This window comes from Rosa chinensis, chromosome 1 (assembly GCF_002994745.2).
Source record: "Rosa chinensis cultivar Old Blush chromosome 1, RchiOBHm-V2, whole genome shotgun sequence".
NCBI lineage: Eukaryota > Viridiplantae > Streptophyta > Magnoliopsida > Rosales > Rosaceae > Rosa > Rosa chinensis.
The window spans coordinates 67268959-67291052 of record NC_037088.1 but is presented as its reverse complement, the minus strand read 5'-3'; the positions used below and the strand labels follow the sequence as shown (position 1 = coordinate 67291052).

The window sequence follows — 22094 nt, the reverse complement described above, 5'->3', positions numbered from 1 at the left end:
GCTTTGGACGATTTAACTAGCTTTGCTTGCATTGAATCCGGATAGAAATTTAGTAAGTTGAAAATATGTTGTATTGTAAAGTATGGGGTTGGACCATGTAATGTAAAGTCATGGTCATGTGTTGCAGTGGTGTTTGAAATTTGAAAATATGTTGAATTACGAAAGTAATTTGTAATTTGTCAACTGTGTTATCATGATAATGTTGTTACATTGATGCTTAAAATTTAAAAATATGTTGAATCAGAAAAGAGTATTGGAATTTGTTAGCTGTATCATCACATTTTATTTTTGTATCAAATTTCACTAAATAAATTAACGTTCTAAATAATTTCAGTGGGGTTGGAGTTGGACCATTTTCTTTGATCTACGGATTTGGACTGTTTATCTACCTTTGCTTGCATTGAATCCAGATAGAAAATTAGTAAGTTTGAGAACTGTGATCTGGTCCACTCACAAGGGAATATAATTGCTTTGACAACTCAAAAATGTTGTTGATAACAATGCTTGGAAGAACAGTAAAAGGTTGATTTTAATATGAAAGGAAACAAAAACATCAACTTATGTATATGGTGTACGTCTATATCTAGACATATATCAAACAAATCTTAGTAAGACTTTTTGTATAAAGAACCATGTAAATCTATATGTTCTCCCTTTTCCCATTGCCATATCTATTTACCAAAACTGACTCTTTCATAGTCTTTTTTGGTGATTTCTTTCATTCCTTTTTTGAAGCTTGAAGCCTAGTTGCTTAGCCAACTATTGGTTAGCTACTAATCTATGTTTTAAAGAACTAAGGAAATCTATGTGTTATTCTTTCTTTCGTTGTCACATCTCTTTAATCACTACAAGATGGACTCATTCACAGTTATAATGGTGATCTCTTTCATTTCATATTCGAAATTTGACGCCCGTTGTTAGTTGGCCACTAATCTATGCTTTAAAGCTAAGGCAAATTTTTGGACATTGTATAAAAATACTAAAATAGGGTACTGTTTCCGCTAATTTTCTCAAAGGAGCAGAAAAAAAGAATGAAAAGCCCAATATCAAGATGCTGCAAAGATAGATCTGTCCCAAACATCAAATTTGGGCCAATTGGGCCGAGATTTTTACCTATGAGAAATGAAACTTCCTAAACGTAAGATAACTAGAAACTTCCCGAATAAAACCAAACGGGCACACGCAATTGAAACAACCTCTCCACGTGGCTTTTTTAATGCCCAAATTCCTTAACAAACCATATATGCAGCTATTAAACCAAATTTCATCAAGAGTTTTCCTAAAATAAATAAATAAAGCTTTCATTTGATAATGTTTTTGTCCCTTCATCTCGACATATATGTTACGCACCTTCCTGATATTATCAGATTTATTTGTTTTTAAAAATTCTACTATAATATATAATATAAAGTGCGCAATTGATTTTTCAGTTCATTTCGATTGACGCTTAGTACTTGCTGTTTAGCGCGGGACTAAGATAAAAATTGGACAAAATTTTACCCCTACTCTCGCCTCTGCCTGTTTTTTCTCCACCTAGGATGTGATGATTTTGAGTTTTTTTTTTGCCTTATTTAGGGGCCATCCGACTCATTTCTCATCAGTTTTTCCATCTTTGGCTATGCTACTATTCTCATCAGTTTGTAGATAGTTGGTTATTTTGTAATAATTATATAAAATTATTACAAAATAACCAACTATCTACAAACAAACGATTTTAATATCAGTTCATTTTCGTGTCAAATATGCTACAATTGTACAACTAAACAATCTTTGATTTGATCGACTTTTCGTAACAATTATATAAAATAAGCCAACTCACAACCTCTTACTCAACATTCAATCCAAACTCATGCATACCAAAATATCCAACTCTAAACTTACCTTTATGAACCAAAAAGTAAAACCAAGAGTCAAAACTTTTTATTACCAAGTATCTGTTATTTCTTCCTCATCACACAAAAAAAAAAAAAAGTACCACCGCCAAAAGGAGAGGATAGTAATTACGACAACAATTCTCCCCTTACTCATCAAGCAAAAACCTTTCTTCTCCTCCCTCAAAAGCTCTTATCTCTCTTCCCCTTCCTCTTCCTCTCTCTTAGGGTTTGCTATTTTCAATTCTCACAGGGTTCAGTGATAAACCCTTCTTCGATTTTTGTTCTCTATGGCGTCGCAGAGGGAAACCAAGTTCTTGCAGGAGCTCATTCTCTACGCCGCGAGCGCCGCCATGAGCTGCCTGGTTCTGTTCGTGGGGCTCCGACACCTCGACCCGAACCGCGAGGCCTCCAAGAAGGCCATGGAGCACAAGAAGGAAATCGCTAGGCGCCTCGGCCGTCCTCTCATTCACACCAATCCTTATGAGGTACAAAAAGAGACCCTAATTTTGAATGCGTTCATTCGAAAATTGATTGTATAGAAGTGGGATTTTATAGGGTTGTGTTATATTTGGGATTGGAATAGGTAATGTGAAAAAGTATTGAACTTTGATTTCTTAGTGTTTTGATTTTGTTGTTAGAAAATTGTTTTTGAATGTATGAGTTTGATTATGGGGTTATGGCGTTTTGAGCTTAGTTTAAGTATGAACAATGCTTGCATATTAATCGTTATCGGGATGTAATTGCATGCTGTGTTATGATTACCCTGGCCAAATTTATGTGGAATTTAACTCAATTGGAATGGAACCGTGGTGTTAAGTTCCTTTGGATTAGGTTGCTTCACTTTCTAGGATTGTTTAATTGCTGCATTTTGGTTAGAAAGACTGATGCTTATATAGTGATAATTATCAGGATGTCATAGCGTGCGATGTCATAAACCCTGACCACATTGATGTGGAGTTTAACTCCATTGGAGGACTGGAGGCTATAAAGGAAGCCTTGTTTGAATTGGTGATTCTTCCACTGAAGAGGCCGGACCTCTTTAACCATGGGAAACTCCTTGGTCCACAAAAGGGAGTCTTGTTGTACGGACCACCGGGTACTGGGAAGACTATGCTTGCTAAAGCTATTGCAAAGGAGTCTGGAGCTGTTTTCATTAATGTTAGGATATCAAACCTGATGAGCAAATGGTTTGGTGATGCACAAAAACTTGGTAAGTGTTGATTATGTTAAACTTGCCCTTTTAGATTAGAGGGTATTTCTTGTTATCTTTTGACTTTTTGTCTAATTCAGTATAGCATTGTACTTAGTTGCTTGTGGTGAATCTCGTTAGCTTCATACCTTGCAAACTTTTCTCAAGCCTAGTAGGAAGCAAAACAGAATAGGTTATTTACTAATTGGTAGGAGTTTCTGAACATGGTGTCAACAAAATTGCTTTTGGTTATAATTTTGATATGAGGATAGTGAACTTATTTATAGATAGAGAGGTATGTTACATAAGTGTAACAACTTTGTATCCCTCCGTACTATATCTTCAATTTTTACTTATGTACAAGGTATTTGGTTTTTTCTTTTAGTCCCCTTTTGTCTACTATTCTTAGCATGTTTAAATATGATTCTGCAGTTTCTGCTGTGTTTAGCTTGGCTCATAAACTCCAGCCTGCTATCATATTTATCGACGAGGTTGATAGTTTCTTGGGACAGCGCCGTACTACAGAGCATGAAGCGTTAACAAACATGAAAACTGAGTTCATGGCTTTGTGGGATGGGTTTACTACAGACCGTAAGTTTCTTTTTCTCTTTTCACTCTAAAATTGTTTAGTTTTTTGGATTACTTATCTGAACATTTAGCACAAGATGCCTTGGTAAGGCATTTGGTCTGATAGTTTTATGTATTTCGTCTAGAGCATGCTCGGGTTATGGTTCTCGCCGCTACCAATCGTCCATCAGAGCTTGATGAAGCAATACTTCGGCGTCTTCCTCAGGCCTTTGAGATTGGGATGCCCAATCAAAGGGATAGAGCTGAGATACTGAAGGTAGTCTTGAAGGGTGAGAGAGTTGAAAAGAACATTAATTATGACCGTTTAGCTGCCTTGGCTGAGGGTTACTCCGGTTCAGATCTACTTGAGCTCTGCAAGAAAGCAGCCTATTTCCCTATCAGAGACTTACTAGATGAAGAAAAGAAGGGGAAAAAATCTTCAGTGAGTTTCCTTTTCAACCATTTAACTGTTAACATACCCTGCTATATAAAATCCAAGAAATCTTGCAGAAGTGGGGATATTTATTTTAGAATTGTAGGATTATAAAATAGGCCTGCAGGGTTTGATTATTTTGAATATTACTGAAAAGTATTGGTCTATGTTTCTTTTTCCAGGCACCAAGGCCATTAACACAGAAGGACTTGGAGAATGTTCTTGCAACTTCCAGGCATACAAAGGTTGCTGCAAATGACTATTATACGGGATTGAACTCACCATCATCATCACCAGGGTTTTCAAGGAACAGGGAGTCCGGTGAGATTCCAGTTCAAGCTGCAATTAATGAGCTCTCTAAGCTTGTGGTTTCCCAAATATTGAATATTCAATCCGATCCCCAGGACCCATAAAGTCCTGGCTCCTCACCTCAAGCCACAAGTCCCCTACGGCCGACATGTTCCATTCAACATTGTCAGACTGTGGCAACAGTAACCTCTTCAATCCTCTATTAGGTTTTGTATAAATCTTCTAAGTGCTCACGGGGTTCCATATTCTTGAATGCCTAAGATCAGATTTTGATTTAGCAAGCGAAAAGCAACATCATACAATGACTCTTTTGTATTGTTTAAAGTTAGATGTTTGGAAATTAACCATTTGCTATTACAGACGTCTTGTAACGTTATTTATAGTGGTAATCATTTCATCAAATGTCTGTCTCTTTATTCTTACTAGATAGTAGACCCTTACTTCTATTTACCAACTGGTTTCTACTATCATTTTGTTGATGATGTTGATAGCCAAATTTTATGTCTGCCTAATTGTAGTGTAATCAATTATAAGTTAGTGGCATGTTTACTTACTTGGAATGGAAAATAATCATGAATCGGAGACAAGTGGAATGAGAGAAGAAAAGAATCGGTATTGATTCCGGATGAATGATTTCTAAACCCATCTCCCTTCTTCGTAATCGAATTCCTGAGTATTCAGGAATCGATTTCTGATAAATAGGTGGGACCTACACCAATTCCTATTCATTCATGTGTTAGTAAACACATGAATTCTTTTACCTTGAATCATTCCGATTTCTTTACATGTTAGTAGACACATAGATGTTTTTATTCCGTAATCATTCCGTTACATTCCATTCCATTCAATTCCAAATAAGTAAACGGCCCTAGATGTTCATCAAGTGATTACCTTGGAGCCAATTGTTTGTTAGTGATGCTTGTGGTTGTAATGAGTATATTTCACATGGTCAGCCAAGTTGGTTTTACCTACCAAATGATTAGGACCATCTTCTATCTCTGACATAGCTGGTAGTGGTTTTGGTTTTTGGTTTTCTGCTGGGAGTCAAAGAGCCACGCGATAAAGCGCGGCTTATCATTACCAACCCTTTTAAAGTCGCAAGCCTTGCGCTCAGCCCCTCCCCAGTCCCCACATGCTTTTACTAAAATTCAGGACCACATTTGCACTGCAAGAGTCGAGCCGTTAAATTAGACACCGCTTGCAATGTGCCTCATTTCGGGTTTTTGGAGTTTCAGTAATCTATAACATTATCAAGCCGCAGTCTTGGGCTTGTTAAGGAAGCCGAAGAAGAGACCGTAGGCCAAAATGTCATTAGAGCATCAAATCACCGAAGGATCTCAAATTTTCAGTGTTTTAGTACTCCAGATCACTATTGAGCCGCAGTCTAAACTCTAAACTGGTCAAGAAAGCTAAAGAAGAAAGCAGATGCCAAAATGCCACTATAGAATCAAGTCACTAAAGGATCTTAGGTTTCCTGAGTTTCAATACTCCAAATCATATCGAGCCGTAGTCTCCTTAAGGAAGCCGAAGAAGAAAGCATAGGCAAAATGTCACTAGAGAATCAAATCACTAGAAAATTCAGAAAGATGAGGCCAAGTGAGTACAAACAAATGATACTAAAATTGACTAGTGATACATCACAGCTGAGGATTTCGGGTATTAGGTGCCATCAAATTATATGATATTTTGCAGCCAAAGCCATGCCATGTTTACCAATTTGTCGTAAAATATCGTGGCTCCTAATTTCAGCAAATCAAGTGAGATGTCCAAATCAACAATTTGACAATTTGTTGTTTTATTGACTCCGATCAAATTTGTGATACTAGTTATTAGTACGTTACTGTCCACAAACAATTTATTCTAAGAATGTCATATATCAGCTGATTAGGGAATCACTCTTATTCTATCTCACCACTAATCATTGAGTAGGAGAATCTTTCGGAGGTGAGTAGAATTTTAGATGATTGTAAAGATTACTTTTCTTCTTTTCAATCAGTTAGAATTCAACATACATACCGGGAAACAAATAGTGTTGTAGATAGCTTGCACACCTTGCTAGTGTTTTAGCCATTGATGATGTTTGGTTAGATGAGACTTATGCAAATGGCTTGCACACCTTGGTAGTGTTTTAGCCATTGATAATGTTAGATGAGACTTATGCTATTATTCAGGATGTTCTCTACGAGGATTATTGTCACTGTTTTCCTGTAGCTCGGGGTTCAGGTTTTATGTCATTCCGATGCAAAATTCTACTATTAATGAAATACGTGGAACCGGGCGTGGGGCTGAGTCTCCAAGCTAGGCTGGGTTCCAAACCCCTTTCATTAAAAAAAAAATATATCATTGAATAAACCTCGCCGATTACTATTAATTACTCCCACTATTCCTTGACAAATAAACTATCATTTTGCATGTTGAACATGAATATCATGTCTTAAGATTATCCAGGTCTTACTTGGTGAGCAAAACCATTGACTAGTGTAGTGTGTGTGTGTTGAAGAAGCATGCCTTGAAAGGGTCTGGTTTTACTAGTTCAAAATCAGCATGCAGCTTTCAAACACTAGTAGGAGGCCTTTACACGTTTGAATGTGAAGCACTAATCGGTGACGAGCTTCGTCCATTTTCTCTCTTTTCTTTTTCTTCTTACCCTTTTCGTGTATGTGCAACGTCAGTGAGCTCCACATGAAAAAGTCACAAACTATAGCAAGCAGATTCCGACTTTACCTATCCACCAAAGGCTGCAATCACATCTTTCACTGTGACTTAATAATTCCGACCATTCTGTGTGCAGGTAGGCAAGGTCGGGTATGGATTCTAATTGGCTCAGTCCCTATTATAAATTTTTGAGATCTTTATTGGAGAGTTCTAGCTCTATTCGCGTGCAATCTCCAAACATATATTCATGAAATAACAATTACTGAATGTAATCTATATAAAAAGAAAAACCGTTAACATATTTTTCTTTTCAACGGTTTTAAAATCGGAGATCCAAACGATTGCCGTCTTTGTTATCCTCCATTTCTCTTTCGCATCTCTAGTTTCTTGTTAATACTCAACCTTACCTAAGAAACTTGCGGAGTACTCCAACAAAGTCCTACCCATAGGGAGGGCTATCAACCATTGTGCCAAAAAAGAGGACAATACAAACAAAACATAGTGATCAACTGATTGTTATGGAATGACCATTAGTCCATCACGCATTAAAAAATGAGTAAGATAAACTCCCAAAGCAATCCAGCGCCGTTTGTCAAAAATTAGTAGTCAAAAAAATTGAAAAAAATTGGGCACATGTGAATAGTCCTAGACTTTATTCAATGACCTATACTCGTAAACAATAATAACACGAATGGGTCCTCAGTCCTCGGTCATCAATTCACAGCCAAACCAAACCAAAACCAAAGCCAAAAACCATATCAAACAGACTACATTTCCTTCTTTCTCCTCTCCTTCTCTTCTTGTATCGTGCACCATTTCATTGACCCATTACTACTTCCTTTGCCGGCTTAAGCCGTCCACAAAACCCCATATAAATATTTCCGAATCTTCACCCTCAAATTTCAGCAACCCAAATTCTCCAACCCCTCGGAGTTTCCCACTCTCTCTCTCTAAACATGGTCCGGTTCATGGGTGTCGTCTACTTCCTCCTCTTCCTCATACCTCTGTTCTATGTTCTTAGGTTCTTGTCCAGAACATCTCTACTTCACATGGTCGTGAAATCATGGCAATCCTTAATCGACAGGTTTCATGTTTACCAGTTCTACAAGGTCCCCCAGTTCAACCACAACTTCCAAGAGAACCAGCTCTACAGGAAAATCTCTGTCTACCTTAACTCCCTCCCCAACATTGAAGACTCCGACTTCACCAACCTTTTCTCCGGTTCCAAATCCAACGACATATTCTTCCAACACGACAACAACCACTCCGTACACGACACCTTCCTCAGCGCCAAGGTTTCCTGGTCCAACGAGAAATCCGATGTCGACGGAATCCGGTCCTACGTTTTGAGAATCAAGAAAACCGACAAGAGACGTGTTTTCCGGCAGTACTTCCAGCACATATTGACCGTGTCCGACGAGATTGAACAACGGAATAAAGACATCAAGCTGTACATGAATCTCGCCACCGAGAACGAACGGTGGAGATCGGTCCCCTTCACCCACCCGGCAACCTTGGACACGGTCGTCATGGACATGGAGCTCAAGAACAAGGTCCGGTCTGATCTAGAACAATTCTTAAAGTCCAAGCAATACTACCACAGACTCGGTCGTGTCTGGAAACGAAGCTTCTTACTCTACGGTCCTTCCGGGACCGGAAAAACCAGCTTCATCGCCGCCATGGCCAGGTTCCTGTCGTACGACGTATACGACATCGACATGTCCAAAGTCTCCGACGATTCCGATCTGAAAATGCTCCTCTTACAAACCTCGCCCAAGTCGTTAATTGTCGTGGAAGATCTCGACCGTTTTTTGTCGGAGAAATCAACGGCTGTGAGTCTCTCGGGATTGCTGAACTTCATGGACGGAATCGTCTCCAGCTGCGGCGAGGAGAGAGTGTTGGTGTTCACGATGAACGGAAAAGAAGACGTGGACAAGTTGGTCATGCGGCCGGGTCGGGTCGACGTCCATATCCATTTCCCGCTCTGTGATTTTTCGGCTTTCAAAAGCTTGGCCAACACGTACTTAGGGGTCAAAGAACACAAGCTGTTTCCTCAGGTGGAGGAGATTTTCCAGAGCGGCGCGAGTTTAAGTCCGGCGGAGATCGGAGAGATCATGATATCGAATCGGAGCTCGCCGAGTCGGGCCTTGAAGTCGGTGATATCGGCGCTGCAGACGGACGTGGATAACAAGACGACGGTGAAGGTGGCGCAGGCGTTGACGAGTAGCGGGTCGGGTCGGTCGGTGGACGAGTCGGGTGAGCCCGGGACGGTGTTTTGTAGGGAGAGTGTTCACACGGTGAGGGAGTTCAGGAAGTTGTATGGGCTTTTGAGATTGGGTAGTAGGAGAAAGGAGGAGCCGCCGGTGGTGCCGTTGGATAGGAGTTCGTCGGAAAAAGAAGGATCACGGCATGAAAGGATGATCGTGTAAATTAAAAAACTTTTTTCTTTTTTCTTTTTAATTATTCAATGCCTTTTGCCATTACATTAACTCTTGTAAAATAACTTCATAAATGAGAAATTTTTTCATTACCATTCTCGTGTTTAACACTGTCCTATAGTATTTTCATTCCATTCGATTATTATTCTCGTGTTTAATAAGAAGAGTAGAGTTAGAAAGGAAAAAAGCGCTGAACCTTACATGGATTGCCCTAGTTACAACTTACAAGGGTAGAGCAAAAAATTTAGTTCTTTCTTAGTTTTGTTTTTTGCTTATAGAATGGACCTTAGCCATTCAATTTATTTGATTCTTAGTTTTTTCGATTGTACAACAATTGAGTTCCATAAGCGATTGAAATTGTTGGGTAAGGGTTAGGCTAATTAATTCGGTTTTTATTCAATTCATAGGCTCGTATTTAGAATAAACGAGTTTAATTATTTTCAATGAGTGGTACTTGTCAATTTTGGTAGTTTGCTTGGCCCATAATTCTTTGGTCTAAGATAAAAATTGATGTATGTGCTCTTTTGACTATGATAAGAAATAAAATTATCTAAATTCGTCACGAAAAACTTTGTCTATAATATTTCACTATTTTGTAATATGTTCTTTTGGACTTCCCTACTTATTATGTAGAATCTAGTTTTTAATTGGGTTATCTCAGTTGGAATGTCCTGAATTTCAACGTTTCAATACATGTAAATTCAAAGGTAATGGCTATTTAGTTACCAAAATAGATGGGAAATGACTTTTCTAAATGTTTGATTTGACTTGGGCTTGTGTCTCGTGGGTTTGACGACTTTGACGGTTTGACCCTTGTATATGGTGCGCCCAACTATTTTGAAAGCAACTACGTGAGCCTTTCTTCAATGATTTAGGCATGATAAGCTGATCATCCGATTTTTGTTGGGAAATTCTATCAGTTCTACAAGACATCAAGCAAATTATAAAACCAAAAAAATGAATAAAAGATTCTACATCACCAACTGTGTTTTTGGCTGGAAATGATTTCTTATAAATTGCATGGAGGTTTTACATGTTGAAAGAATCGACATGTTATGAATCACATTGTTTTCAACACCGTTTTTATTGGTCCACTTTTGTTTGCAAGTCTTTGTACAGAAGAACACTTATTCAAAAAAAATTTTGTTTACCCAAAAGAAAGAAAAACTTGTTTTCAAAGGTGTATATGGTTGAATGATTCAAAGATTGATGTACTGATCTCACAAAAATTTTCTCTTTTCTGGATGAGAAGAATGCTTCATGTAGTTTGTATGCAATAAGAGGAACATTTGCTAATAAAATGGCACTCAAATCCAACTGACAGCACTCTGTTTTACATTAATAGCAATACTTTTCTGAACCCCATCTATCGCTAATCTTTCTCTAAGATGAAACTTAAATTTTTCTCATATCTAACTTCAAAAGCGTATGATATGGAACCATGAACAATTTATGCTTAGTTAGTCTTCAATTTTCAGCTCGGAATATCGAGACTCTGCCGGTACGTTCCTCTGTCAACTCTAACACATATATCACCTTCTTGCAGATGATTGTCTTGACTCCTGAGTATATGCTCTCCAACCAGTACCTGAAATTCTTGCTCGTGCTCCATCATCACCGTCTCTGTAGGCAGTGTATTCAGCAGTCCAACTTCTGTCTAAATGTGCCTCCTATACAGAAAGGTACCGTGGCAAAACATGTTCTTATACCCTGCAATTGAAAAGCTAATGGTACGGTTGTTATCGGCTTGATTATCTAACATGTTCCTCCTTGAAGGAGTGCATTGCGACCAGCTTGTTAGTTTCTTTCATTATACAAACTGGGATTGTTGAGACAACTTACCAAACGATAGCTTAAGAATGAAGCAGTTATTCGTAGCTAAAGATTACTAACTGAAACAGAAAAAAAATTTCAATATATGTTCCTCCTCCACGAATAGGGTATTTGATTTCAATATCATTCCAAACAAAGATGCGTACTTGGAAATGGGAATGTTCTCCTTCGATCGTAGCTAAAGATTGCAAAATAGCCTTGATCTAGTCTGTAAAAGGTGGCAAACTCCTCCCATCCCTTCTCTAACCATATTCGCTGACGACGAGATTGATTGTTTCAATTATATTTCCCAAGGCTTTCCACAATTTGGAACCTTGAGGAAGATATGTTCTGCCATTTTATCTCCATGCTTCCCCATAACTGCATTCAGATGTTCCTGTACATGTTTTAGTTTACTCAGATTTAGATGTGTAGGTAAATTCTAATGTTTGTACCCTAAACAAATAAACATATATAAAACAGCATTATGCAGCAACCAAGACCAAGGTCATATAAATTAATCAAGCTGAAAATAAATTAAATAACATTTATCTAATGACCAACATGTTAAACAGCATTGCCAAAACAAGCCTCAAACAGATGAGAAGATGAATATACAGCTAAAAGCCAAGGGCAAGGGATTATAAACCCAATAAAGGTGAAAACTTGTTATGCGAAACAAGCCTCAAACTCATTACAATGCTACTTCTTGCCTGTGCGCATGTACATTAATGCCTGTATTGCAAATGTACACCTAGCTAGCCCAAACTGAACTGTAGTGACGTTAAATAATTGGCATTTCCATACCAAGCCACAAACTGAGAGAATACAACAAAATAAAGCAGATCAGCTAAATCCATACTCATTTCCCTTTGCCACTCTACTAGTAAAGTTTGTCTTAGCTCAACTTCCATTGCCAAAGGACCATAACCAAAACCAAAACCAAAAACTGATCATATAATACATGTAGTTTCTTCCATTTCTTTACTAAAAAAAAAAAACAACACAGAAAATAAACATGTACAGGTCTCAATCTTCAAGAACAAGGAACATGAGAAATATTAAGCAAATGAATGTTCTTCAAAAAAAAAAATGTAAAGGTTTTGGCTTTTAAGCTGCAAAAATTCAGAAATCAAGCAGATCATTTTTCTTGGCTAACAAATGAGAAACAAAATCATGTAAAGATTTCTACTTTCAAGCTGCAAATTAAATGAAGAAAATGCATTTTTTTTGGGGTTTTTTTTAAAGAATAACTGAGAAAAGAAACTGTAAACTTAACTTCTAAACTAAAATCATTGAGAAATTAAGCAAATACATGCTCCTAAATTCTAAAGGTATCAACTTTCAAAGCAAATGCGTGTTTCAGCTTACAAAATATACAAGCTTTAAGAAGATTTTGAGAAAAAACAAGCAAAGATGCAAATATACAACCTTCTACCGATTCAAACTTGGGCACAAATACGGTGAGCTACTAAAGAACGTTTAAACCTAGCTTCCCCCCTTTTATGACCGAGTAAACCTTTTCTCTTAGGCCTCTTTTGGTTCACGGAAGGGAAATCAATTCCCTTATCTTTCCCGTGGGGAAGGGAAACTAAAGTTCCTGTCAGATTTCATTTCCTGTGTTTGGTAAAGCAGGGAAAGCATCCAGATTTAATTTCCCTTCCAATGTTTGGTTGGTGCAGGAAAGGAAAGTAAAATATATCAATGTTTCAATAATAGCCTTATATTTTAAAATAAAAATGACATGGAATGAATTTTCAACACTACCAATGGTACTCAAGCAATTAATGCTGGGGTATTATTGTCCAAAATTATTGTAATTAATGCTGGGAAATTGGATGAGAAACTCAATCCCATAAAGTTTGAGTGGAATGAGTTTACTGTTTACCCCCAACTTTCTCTTATGTAAGGAAAGCATTTCCAAACTTTGTGGTTACCAATCCCAAGTTCTCAAATCCACGAAACAAACGATGCCTTAGTTGAAATAGTCATCGATGTAGATTACATGAAGGCAAAGGGTGTAATAATTTCATGTTCTTTTCGGTACAGGGCACCCTGTTACATCAGACAACTGATACCTTTTAATTAAAAAAACTGCCTTACCACCCGGAGCCAATACAATATGAGTTTGGTGATGTTTCAGTTTCAGCCTAAGTCTTCTCTTTGCGTCGTCTCCTTCTGTGTCTCTCTCCTCCGTTATTTCCATTACTTGAAACCCCTTTCTCTCGATCGCGTACCATTTCTTTTCCAGTGATTGTGCGTTTGGAGCAGAACTCTGATCACCAATCAGTCACTTTCCAATGGCGTTGAGCGCCCAAGTTAGAGCTTCCGGGGGTTCAGCTTTTCGGTGGAAATACGACGTGTTTTTGAGCTTCCGAGGTGAAGACACACGTAAGGGCTTCACAGACCACTTATACGACAAGTTACAGTGGCGAGGAATTAAGACTTTCCGGGACGACCCACAACTTGAAAGAGGCACAGCCATCTCTCCAGAACTCCTTACAGCAATTGAGCAATCGAGGTTTGCGATCGTTGTTCTTTCGCCAAACTATGCTTCTTCCACATGGTGCTTGCTTGAACTGTCTAAGATTCTTGAATGCATGGAGGAGAGGGGAACAATTCTGCCAATCTTTTATGAGGTGGATCCCTCTCATGTGAGACATCAAAGGGGCAGCTTTGCTGAAGCATTTCAAGAACATGAAGAGAAGTTTGGGGAAGGTAATAAGGAGGTGGAAGGGTGGAGAGATGCTTTAACCAAAGTGGCCAGTCTCGCTGGATGGACTTCAGAGGATTATAGGTAAGATCGAATGACACATAAATAACGTACTTTAATGTTTGAATGCTCGTGAGTATTGAAACTTCAAAAATGTTAGCTTAAATTAGTGAGTGCTTTCACACATTATGCCATGCACATTGAACTAATTGGATGACTCATGTGTGAAGTTTTACTCTTGCTAGGAGCATAGAATGCCACTTTATTATTGCGGTTCAGTTCTACCTTACAAGAGAACTTCATATTCAACATGTTCATATATTCAGCATGGGATTTGTTATATTCTTGTTGTAGGTACGAAACACAGCTTATCAGAGAGATTGTGCAAGCACTGTGGAGCAAAGTGCATCCTAGTCTCACTGTATTTGGTTCCTCAGAGAAGTTATTTGGAATGGATTCTAAGCTGGAGGAGATAGATGTTCTTTTAGATAAAGAAGCAAATGATGTTCGCTTTATAGGGATATGGGGGATGGGTGGTATCGGTAAAACAACCCTTGCCGGTCTAGTTTACGAGAAAATATCTCATCAATTTGAAGTTTGCATCTTTCTTGCTAATGTCAGAGAGGTTTCCAAAACAACCCATGGTCTAGTTGATCTGCAAAAACAAATTCTTTCCCAAATCTTGAAGGAAGAAAATGTTCAAGTATGGAATGTTTATAGTGGAAGAAATATGATAAAGAGATGTGTTTGTAATAAAGCGGTTCTTCTAGTTCTTGATGATGTGGATCAATCAGAGCAACTGGAAAACTTGGTGGGAGAAAAAGACTGCTTTGGTTTGAGGAGTAGAATCATCATTACAACTAGAGATCGGCGTGTACTAGTCACACATGGTGTAGAAAAACCATATGAATTGAAGGGAATAAACGAAGATGAAGCACTTCAGCTCTTTAGTTGGAAAGCCTTTAGGAAATGTGAACCTGAAGAAGATTATGCAGAACTGTGTAAGAGTTTTGTTACGTATGCTGGAGGTCTTCCGTTAGCTCTTAAAATTTTGGGGTCTTTCTTGAAAGGAAGAACTCTAGATGAATGGAATTCTGCATTGGCAAAACTACAACAAACTCCCGACATAACAGTTTTTAAACTATTGAAGATGAGTTTTGATGGACTTGATGACATGGAGAAGAAAATTTTTCTGGACATTGCTTGTTTCCGCCGGCTGTATCGCAACGAGTTTATGATTGAACTAGTAGACAGTTCTGACCCTTGCAATCGTATTACAAGACGTGTTCTTGCTGAGAAATCTCTCTTAACTATTTCATCAGACAACCAGGTAGATGTGCATGACTTGATACACGAAATGGCATGTGAAATTGTTCGGCAAGAGAATGAAGAGCCTGGTGGACGCAGTCGGTTGTGTCTTCGCAACGACATTTTTCATGTATTCACAAAGAATACGGTAAGATTTTGAAAAAATTGAATCACCAAACTTGGTTAGTGATGTCATTTAATCTTAATCCTGGAATTGACTTATCTGTTATAACAGGGAACAGAAGTTACTGAAGGCATATTCTTACACTTACATGAATTAGAAGAGGCAGATTGGAATCTTGAAGCCTTCTCTAAAATGTGTAAACTGAAGCTGCTCTACATTCATAATTTGAGGCTTTCTGTTGGCCCAAGATTGCTTCCTAATTCCTTGAGATTTCTGAGTTGGAGTTGGTATCCTTCAAAATCTCTCCCACCGTGTTTTCAACCGGATGAACTTGCTGAACTTAGTTTGGTTCATAGCAATATTGATCACCTCTGGAATGGAATAAAAGTAAGTTATTGAATGTCTGCTTTTACAGAAATGCAATCAAATTTTAAAGTTCATGCATGGAAGCTGATTGTTCTCATGTTTTCTACAGTACTTGGTCAATTTGAAATCCATCGATCTTAGTTACTCCATAAACTTGAGAAGGACACCAGATTTCACAGGTATTCCAAATCTTGAGAAGTTGGTTCTTAAAGGTTGTACCAATTTAGTTAAGATTCATCCATCCATTGCATTGCTGAAGAGACTCAAAATTTGGAATTTTAGAAACTGCAAAAGTATTAAGAGTCTACCAAGTGAAGTAAATATGGAGTTTCTTGAAACATTTGATGTATCTGGCTGCTCAAAACTGAAAAAGATTCCAGAATTTGCGGGGCAAACGAACAGATTATCAAACCTTTGTTTAGGTGGGACTGCTGTTGAGAAACTGCCTTCAATTGAGCAATTGAGTGAGAGTTTGGTGGAGCTTGATTTGAGTGGAATTGTTATAAGAGAGCAGCCATACTCCCGTTTTCTTAAGCAGAATCTCATAGCATCATCTCTTGGCTTATTTCCAAGAAAGAGTCCTCACCCTTTGATTCCTCTGTTAGCTTCCTTGAAGCATTTCTCTTCTTTGACGACATTAAAACTGGATGACAGTAATCTCTGTGAAGGAGAAATTCCCAATGATATTGGTTCTCTGTCCTCCTTAAAGAAGTTGGAACTCAGAGGAAACAATTTTGTTAGCCTTCCTGCAAGCATTCATTTGCTTTCTAATCTTTATTATTTTACTGTGGAGAATTGCAAAAGACTCCAACAATTGCCAGAACTTCCAGCAACTGACTACTTACGGGTGGTAACGGAGGATTGTACTTCCTTACAAGTGTTTCCAGATCCACCAGATTTGTGCAGATTATCGCAATTCAGCCTCTATTGCGTCAATTGCCTGAGTATGTTCGGTAATCAAGATGCTAGTTATTTTATATATTCAGTGCTAAAGCGGTTGCTTGAGGTACTCTCTCTCTCTCTCTCTCTCTCTCTCTCTCTCTCTCTCTCTCTCTCTCTCATGATGGTTTGTATGGTGCAGGAAACCCCTTCTTATTTTCGGTATCACGACTTTGTAATTCCTGGAAGTGAAATTCCAGAGTGGTTCAATAATCAAAGCGTGGGAGGCTTGGTAACTGAGAAGTTACCTTCGGATGCATGTAATAGCAAGTGGATTGGGTTTGCTGTGTGCGCTCTAATTGTACCTCCAGACAATCTGTCTGCCGCTTCTCAACTCCTTGGCATTTCTTGTCAGTGGAATAATAATGGTCATGCTTTGCCAGATGTTTGTTTCTTTGTAAAACAAATTGTTTCAGATCACCTTGTCCTACTTGTTTTGCCCAGTCATTTCTGGAAACCTGAGAACTGTCTGGAGGACACATGCAATGAGGTTAAGTTTGTCTTCGGAACCGATCCAGGCTCGCATATAAAGAAATGTGGGGCCCGTGCACTGTACGAGCACGATGTGGAAGGGCTGATCAGTAAAATGAACCAATCCAAGAGCAGCAGCATTTCTCTTTACGAGGCTGTGGATGAACAAGAAGGTGCCATGGTTAAGGCAACACGAGGCAGCAACAAGTGGAAGTGGTGCTCTGACGACGAATATTATTACTCTGCAGAAGAAGACTGAAAGAATTTTAGAAGACACTGTCTTGCTTTGTCCAGTGCCTCGAAGCAAAAACTGAAAGGCCAACACTGCTGTTCTCTATTCTAAAGCATGGGAGCCAGGTGAGAACAGTAACAACCCAAGTGATTTGACCATTTTGCCCCTTTGACTGTTTTGCCCCAGGATGATTATAATTTGGCAGAGAGAGGGGTGAATCGGGTGATTCGGTTTTGCTGTGAGGTGGAAGAAGAAATCAAGTAGTTGATTGTTGGTAATTGATTGTTGGGTAGGCTATCTCAATTTCCTGGTAATTGATTGTTGGGTTCTTCTAAAGTGAATCTTTAATTTCCCAACTGGTCTATAAAAATTTGATGGTTTCTGAAGTAGTTTGGTGATGGTTTTTGAAATTCAATGTTGAACTGATGTGTGTATACACATATATGGCTTTAATCATGATTATATAGAACTACATTTTCTCTCTGCTTTCTGTTTTGTCCTGAAGAGATTTATATTGTCACTTGTAAATCTAGGATGGTCTTGGTCGACTGGGTTTTCTAGATAGCTAATTTACAAGTCTGTTGTCTTCATAATTACAAAATTTGACAAACTATTTAGGAAAAGGTAGATAGTTCGGTTGTTTACTCGATCTGTGCACAAAGGGTAGATAATTTTGGAGCTTCTGGGAATTGAAGGAGGAAGAACACAGTATTAAAACAAATTGATAGAGGTAAGAAGCTGTGTTTTTGTTTGCGTTTTACAACTGGGTAATTGGTGCATGATAGCCATCGTGTTTCTTATTCTTCTGTCTGGTTTTGTTAAAGGTTGGAGGTAGAGAGCTAGGTTGCTTCTGATCGGTGGTGTACTTATCATTTGCCATATCCTGGATATTGGGCGAACCAATTTTAAGCGTTTTCTTTATATACACATACACGCACCTATACTAACTGTTTGTCTATGTTAACTGGAACCTGCATGGCAGGGCAGTAACTGTACTCGAAAAAGATCACTGTAGCAAATAAGTTAAACAAAACCATAGCATAAACTCAGACCTACACAAAAAAATCAGAGATTTAATATTCTTTTCGCAGCATTTCTTTACAATGTTTATAGTTGTATATTTGCTATTCCTGTGTGGACTGTTTCTTTGTTCTAAGTTCACGATTGTTTTCAACTTTAAATAACATACATAGGCTTGATGGTGAATTTATCTACTTGGGATTGTTTTCTGAAATCAACATTTGTCGGTACTGTGCATTTGAGAAATTACTATGCTGAATTTAATAGGCTCTAATTCGCTGCTTTTGTATTAGGTTGCTGATAAGCTGCTTCATCAAGCTACTAGCAATTTTCATGCAGAGCTAATGTTTATGAACTTAAGCTCCTGATCACATCAGTTTACTGCAGAAAACTACCTTCCGAAAGCCTTACTTGAAATCAAGAGCGTCGATGTGTTTTAATTATAATTGTGAGTACCCTTGCTTCTGTGTATCTCCAATCTGTGCAAACTTTAATTATTATTCAAATTGCATGAATGCTGAGGATTGCTCTTTGATAAGAAAGTCTTCATTGATTCTTAATATTGAATACATCCATCTGCCTCACATGAAGAATCTGTGGGACTATGACCTTACATTGTGTTGATATATATGTAAGTTAAATTTGGTCAGAGTCATATATATAAATTGAATCTGTGGGACTATAACTGCTTCTTTGTTTTTTTCAAAACCTCATTTGCTTTTGTATTGTGATTAGTTACTTTCACACATTTTTCCAAATGAGGATCAGATTGACACCTGATTTTAGTCTATTTGAGAGTTGAGAAGGAGAACACAGAAAAGAGGTGTATTAATTTGCACTAAGAAACTCACTTGCGAGATTATTAAATGCAGTTACTTTCTGAGTTACAACAGGTTATGTTCTTTTCTTCCAGAGTGGGGCTAAATTATACTTGAAAGGAAGGCAAAGACTAAAGCAAAGCTATTAATTTTTCATCAACCTTTGCTGACTGGAAATCCGTGCTGGACTGGAGACTTTGCTACTGCAATACGTGGTTGGGAACTTGGGATACTAGCTGGGCATTACTTTTTCAAAAAGACAAAACCAATAGAGAAAGCTATGAAAGAATAGAGAAAGGAATAAAAAAATGTAGATATCTGCGTATCATATTATGCATCGTATCAGTTTTGACGTTTGATGTCGTGAGAACTTAATATTTAAAAGATGATATATTTTCAGTGATTTACCCTTTTGTTTATTATAATTTGCCATTGCTATTTTATTCGAGTACTGTGTGAATGCTTTTAATGTGGTTTAACTTTCCTTCTCTTTGCTTTTTTTGATCTGAATGCTAGCTCTTCTGTTATTTTCCACTTGGGCTTCAGATGCTCTTCTTCCTTTTCACTTTCTTTTGTTTGAAAATGCTTTTGTTTCTCTTTGAACTGTTTGTGTATAGTTTGTGGTTTTAACTTTCGTGGCGTTGATGGCATTTGTGTTTTCATGCATTCAGCTCGCTTCTCCAATTGTTTGGTTCGTCCCTTTTCCTCAAACTACTGTAGGATTGAGGGGTTGATAAGAAATCAAGCAATGTTGCCTCGGAGCCAAACTCAAACCGTGTGTCACCAAAGGCTTCAAGTGACCATCCTGATGATGAAAGAGGGACTGACAAGAGGAATGGTGTGAAGGCAAGGAACAAGTAAGCCATTGTAATTTGTTTTACAATTCAGTAGTATTCCTGCAAGTCTACAGTCTGTGTCGTTAACACTCCATCAGTATGTGTGTCATTGAAGCTTTTTTCATGTTTGAAACTTTGGAATACTGGTTAGTTAACCTTGATGTGTTTGAACATATTTTTAACACAGCAATTCTACAATCTTTTCTTAATATCAGCCAGTGAAAGATATTTTGTTCCGTTTGAGGATCTAATACAATTTAGGCAGAAAAAGACACATGATCTGGATGCAAAATGGTAGAAGCTGTTTCTTACAGCTGACTAGAATATATGTTTGATAGTTCTTAAAACCAAAAGCCTGGTTCTTAAGCTTTGAAAATTGGGTTGGTTTTCATTGATGGGTGTTGTTAAATATTGAGGTTCTTTTGGTTTGTATATGTCAAGTTTGACTGTTTAGCTCTGAGGAATATATCTCAGAAATGCCCAACTGCCTGTCTATGAGCTGGTGCTCTTATGGCGGCGCTCTCTTTCTTCTCCACTGGAGTCCACATAATCCATCTAATTATTACTTATTATTTTGCAGCTCTTTTTTGGTAGCTGAAAGGACGTCATCTTTTCACTTGGGATCTTCATCAAGTGTTTTCATGTTTCAGCGTGTGGCAATATCAACTGTTGCAAATATGTGCAAGAAACTTCCTTCAGATACAACTGACTTTGGGATGGAAGCTGTCCCATTATTGACAATCTTCTGCAATATCATGGTGTGTAGAACTATGGAATCCATTATGCTTATGATTTAAGTTATGTTCTGCGATACCATGATATATAGAACTATGGAATCCTGTTACTACATAGACCTTAAAATTTGATACCTTTGAGTACAACTCTTCTCCGAGCTCTTTTAGATATAAATGGTTTAGTTGCAATGCTGCATAGAAAATTAGAGATACATGGTTTTGTAATTACCATCTTACATTGAAAGTATAGAAGAATTGAAGTTGATGGGTTCCATGCTAAGTTTCACTTTTCATGATTTATGATTTATACATGAATTTCAGGTCCCAATGATAGGACTTGCAATGGGTCAGTGCGGTTGATTTCATGGATACATTGCACAAATTTGGGTGGTTATCTTACTCCTGGTACATGCTCGATTCAGGAATTGTTCCAGTTCCTAGGGAACCTGCCATATATATTACATGTGTACAACTTCAGACTTATAAGACCTGATACAAGGCTGTATGATGTTACCGGAAAGCCTATCAGCAACAGCAAATCTCCTCCTTTATACAACAAAGAATTCAAGTCAGTAGGTTTCGATGAAGTTTATGTAAATTCTTCCGGTACGATTCAAGTTAGTAGGTTAAGTCAGTTGACGACATTGCAAATTTTGTTCCTACTTACTGATCAATTGACTTATGTGAATTGAGGTTCGCATTTGTATCAAGTTATATATCCCTAGTGTAGACTAGAAATAGAAATATTTTTTTCCGAGTTGTTCTTGCTGTTTACTATATATGAAATACTATTAAAAAAAAAAACACTCTTTTCCAGCAGCATTGCGCGGGTGGGTTAGCTAGTTCTCACTATTTATAAGAAGTGAGCATTTCACATGATGAGTTCTAGTTGCAACTGGATATTCTCAACATTCTTCCTCTTTCTCATATGCTTTTATGTGAGGACACATTTTATCATTTGCTCTGCCATCTTGAGCAATAACATGACTAGAAAACTGAATCAAGAAGTTTCGTTTTGTGGTAATGTTGTTTCAGAGACTAGGGCTAGGACTAGGGACTATGCCGGTGTATAACACTTCTAAAAGAAGCACAAAGTGTCTTTAGCTGTACTCAACGAGCAATAGGTAGACCATTTTATCCTGTCCATAATGCATAATTCCACTCTAGTGAGTTGTACTGGATGGTTATTAACAAGAGCACGAGGGCATGCTTTGTAATGTGTGTTCGAAATATCAGACCATGAAATTTGTTCGAGT

General features: G+C 37.9%; 3 protein-coding genes across 4 annotated transcripts; all 3 read left to right on the top strand.

The window, feature by feature from the left end:
• Positions 1-2028: 2028 nt before the first annotated feature.
• On the top strand, positions 2029-4774 carry LOC112184245 (outer mitochondrial transmembrane helix translocase). The gene is made up of 5 exons (XM_024322513.2): positions 2029-2359; positions 2784-3084; positions 3496-3654; positions 3777-4072; positions 4246-4774. The coding sequence occupies exons 1-5, from the start codon at positions 2162-2164 to the stop codon at positions 4474-4476; spliced, it is 1185 nt and encodes a 394-aa protein (XP_024178281.1). The 5' UTR covers positions 2029-2161; the 3' UTR covers positions 4477-4774.
• Positions 4775-7767: 2993 nt separating this feature from the next.
• Positions 7768-9560, top strand: LOC112184237 (AAA-ATPase At2g46620). Its single transcript, XM_024322504.2, has one exon. The coding sequence runs from the start codon at positions 7984-7986 to the stop codon at positions 9454-9456; it is 1473 nt and encodes a 490-aa protein (XP_024178272.1). The 5' UTR covers positions 7768-7983; the 3' UTR covers positions 9457-9560.
• A 3815-nt stretch (positions 9561-13375) lies between these two features.
• LOC112184186 (disease resistance protein RPV1) lies at positions 13376-21890 on the top strand. Of its 2 annotated transcripts, XM_040512537.1 has the most exons (10): positions 13376-14074; positions 14345-15446; positions 15534-15809; positions 15898-16794; positions 16870-17555; positions 17636-17704; positions 18744-18898; positions 19940-20125; positions 20685-20862; positions 21160-21890. In XM_040512537.1, exons 1-5 carry the CDS (start codon positions 13578-13580, stop codon positions 17455-17457), a joined length of 3360 nt encoding a protein of 1119 aa, XP_040368471.1. In that variant the 5' UTR covers positions 13376-13577; the 3' UTR covers positions 17458-17555; positions 17636-17704; positions 18744-18898; positions 19940-20125; positions 20685-20862; positions 21160-21890. The 2 variants fall into 2 exon arrangements, with proteins under 2 accessions (XP_040368471.1, XP_024178239.1); XM_024322471.2 differs by lacking the exons at positions 17636-17704; positions 18744-18898; positions 19940-20125; positions 20685-20862; positions 21160-21890 and having other exon boundaries at positions 13377-14074; positions 15898-16732; positions 16870-17065.
• Positions 21891-22094: the final 204 nt, after the last annotated feature.

Coding starts and splice junctions, on each gene's coding strand:
- LOC112184237 (XM_024322504.2), top strand. CDS start 7,984: ATGGTCCGGTTCATGGGTGTCGTCTACTTCCTCCTCTTCCTCATACCT.
- LOC112184245 (XM_024322513.2), top strand. CDS start 2,162: ATGGCGTCGCAGAGGGAAACCAAGTTCTTGCAGGAGCTCATTCTCTAC. Junction 2,360..2,783: donor TTCACACCAATCCTTATGAG/GTACAAAAAGAG, acceptor GATAATTATCAG/GATGTCATAGCGTGCGATGT. Junction 3,655..3,776: donor GGATGGGTTTACTACAGACC/GTAAGTTTCTTT, acceptor TATTTCGTCTAG/AGCATGCTCGGGTTATGGTT.
- LOC112184186 (XM_040512537.1), top strand. CDS start 13,578: ATGGCGTTGAGCGCCCAAGTTAGAGCTTCCGGGGGTTCAGCTTTTCGG. Junction 15,810..15,897: donor ACCTCTGGAATGGAATAAAA/GTAAGTTATTGA, acceptor TGTTTTCTACAG/TACTTGGTCAATTTGAAATC. Junction 16,795..16,869: donor TGCTAAAGCGGTTGCTTGAG/GTACTCTCTCTC, acceptor TGTATGGTGCAG/GAAACCCCTTCTTATTTTCG.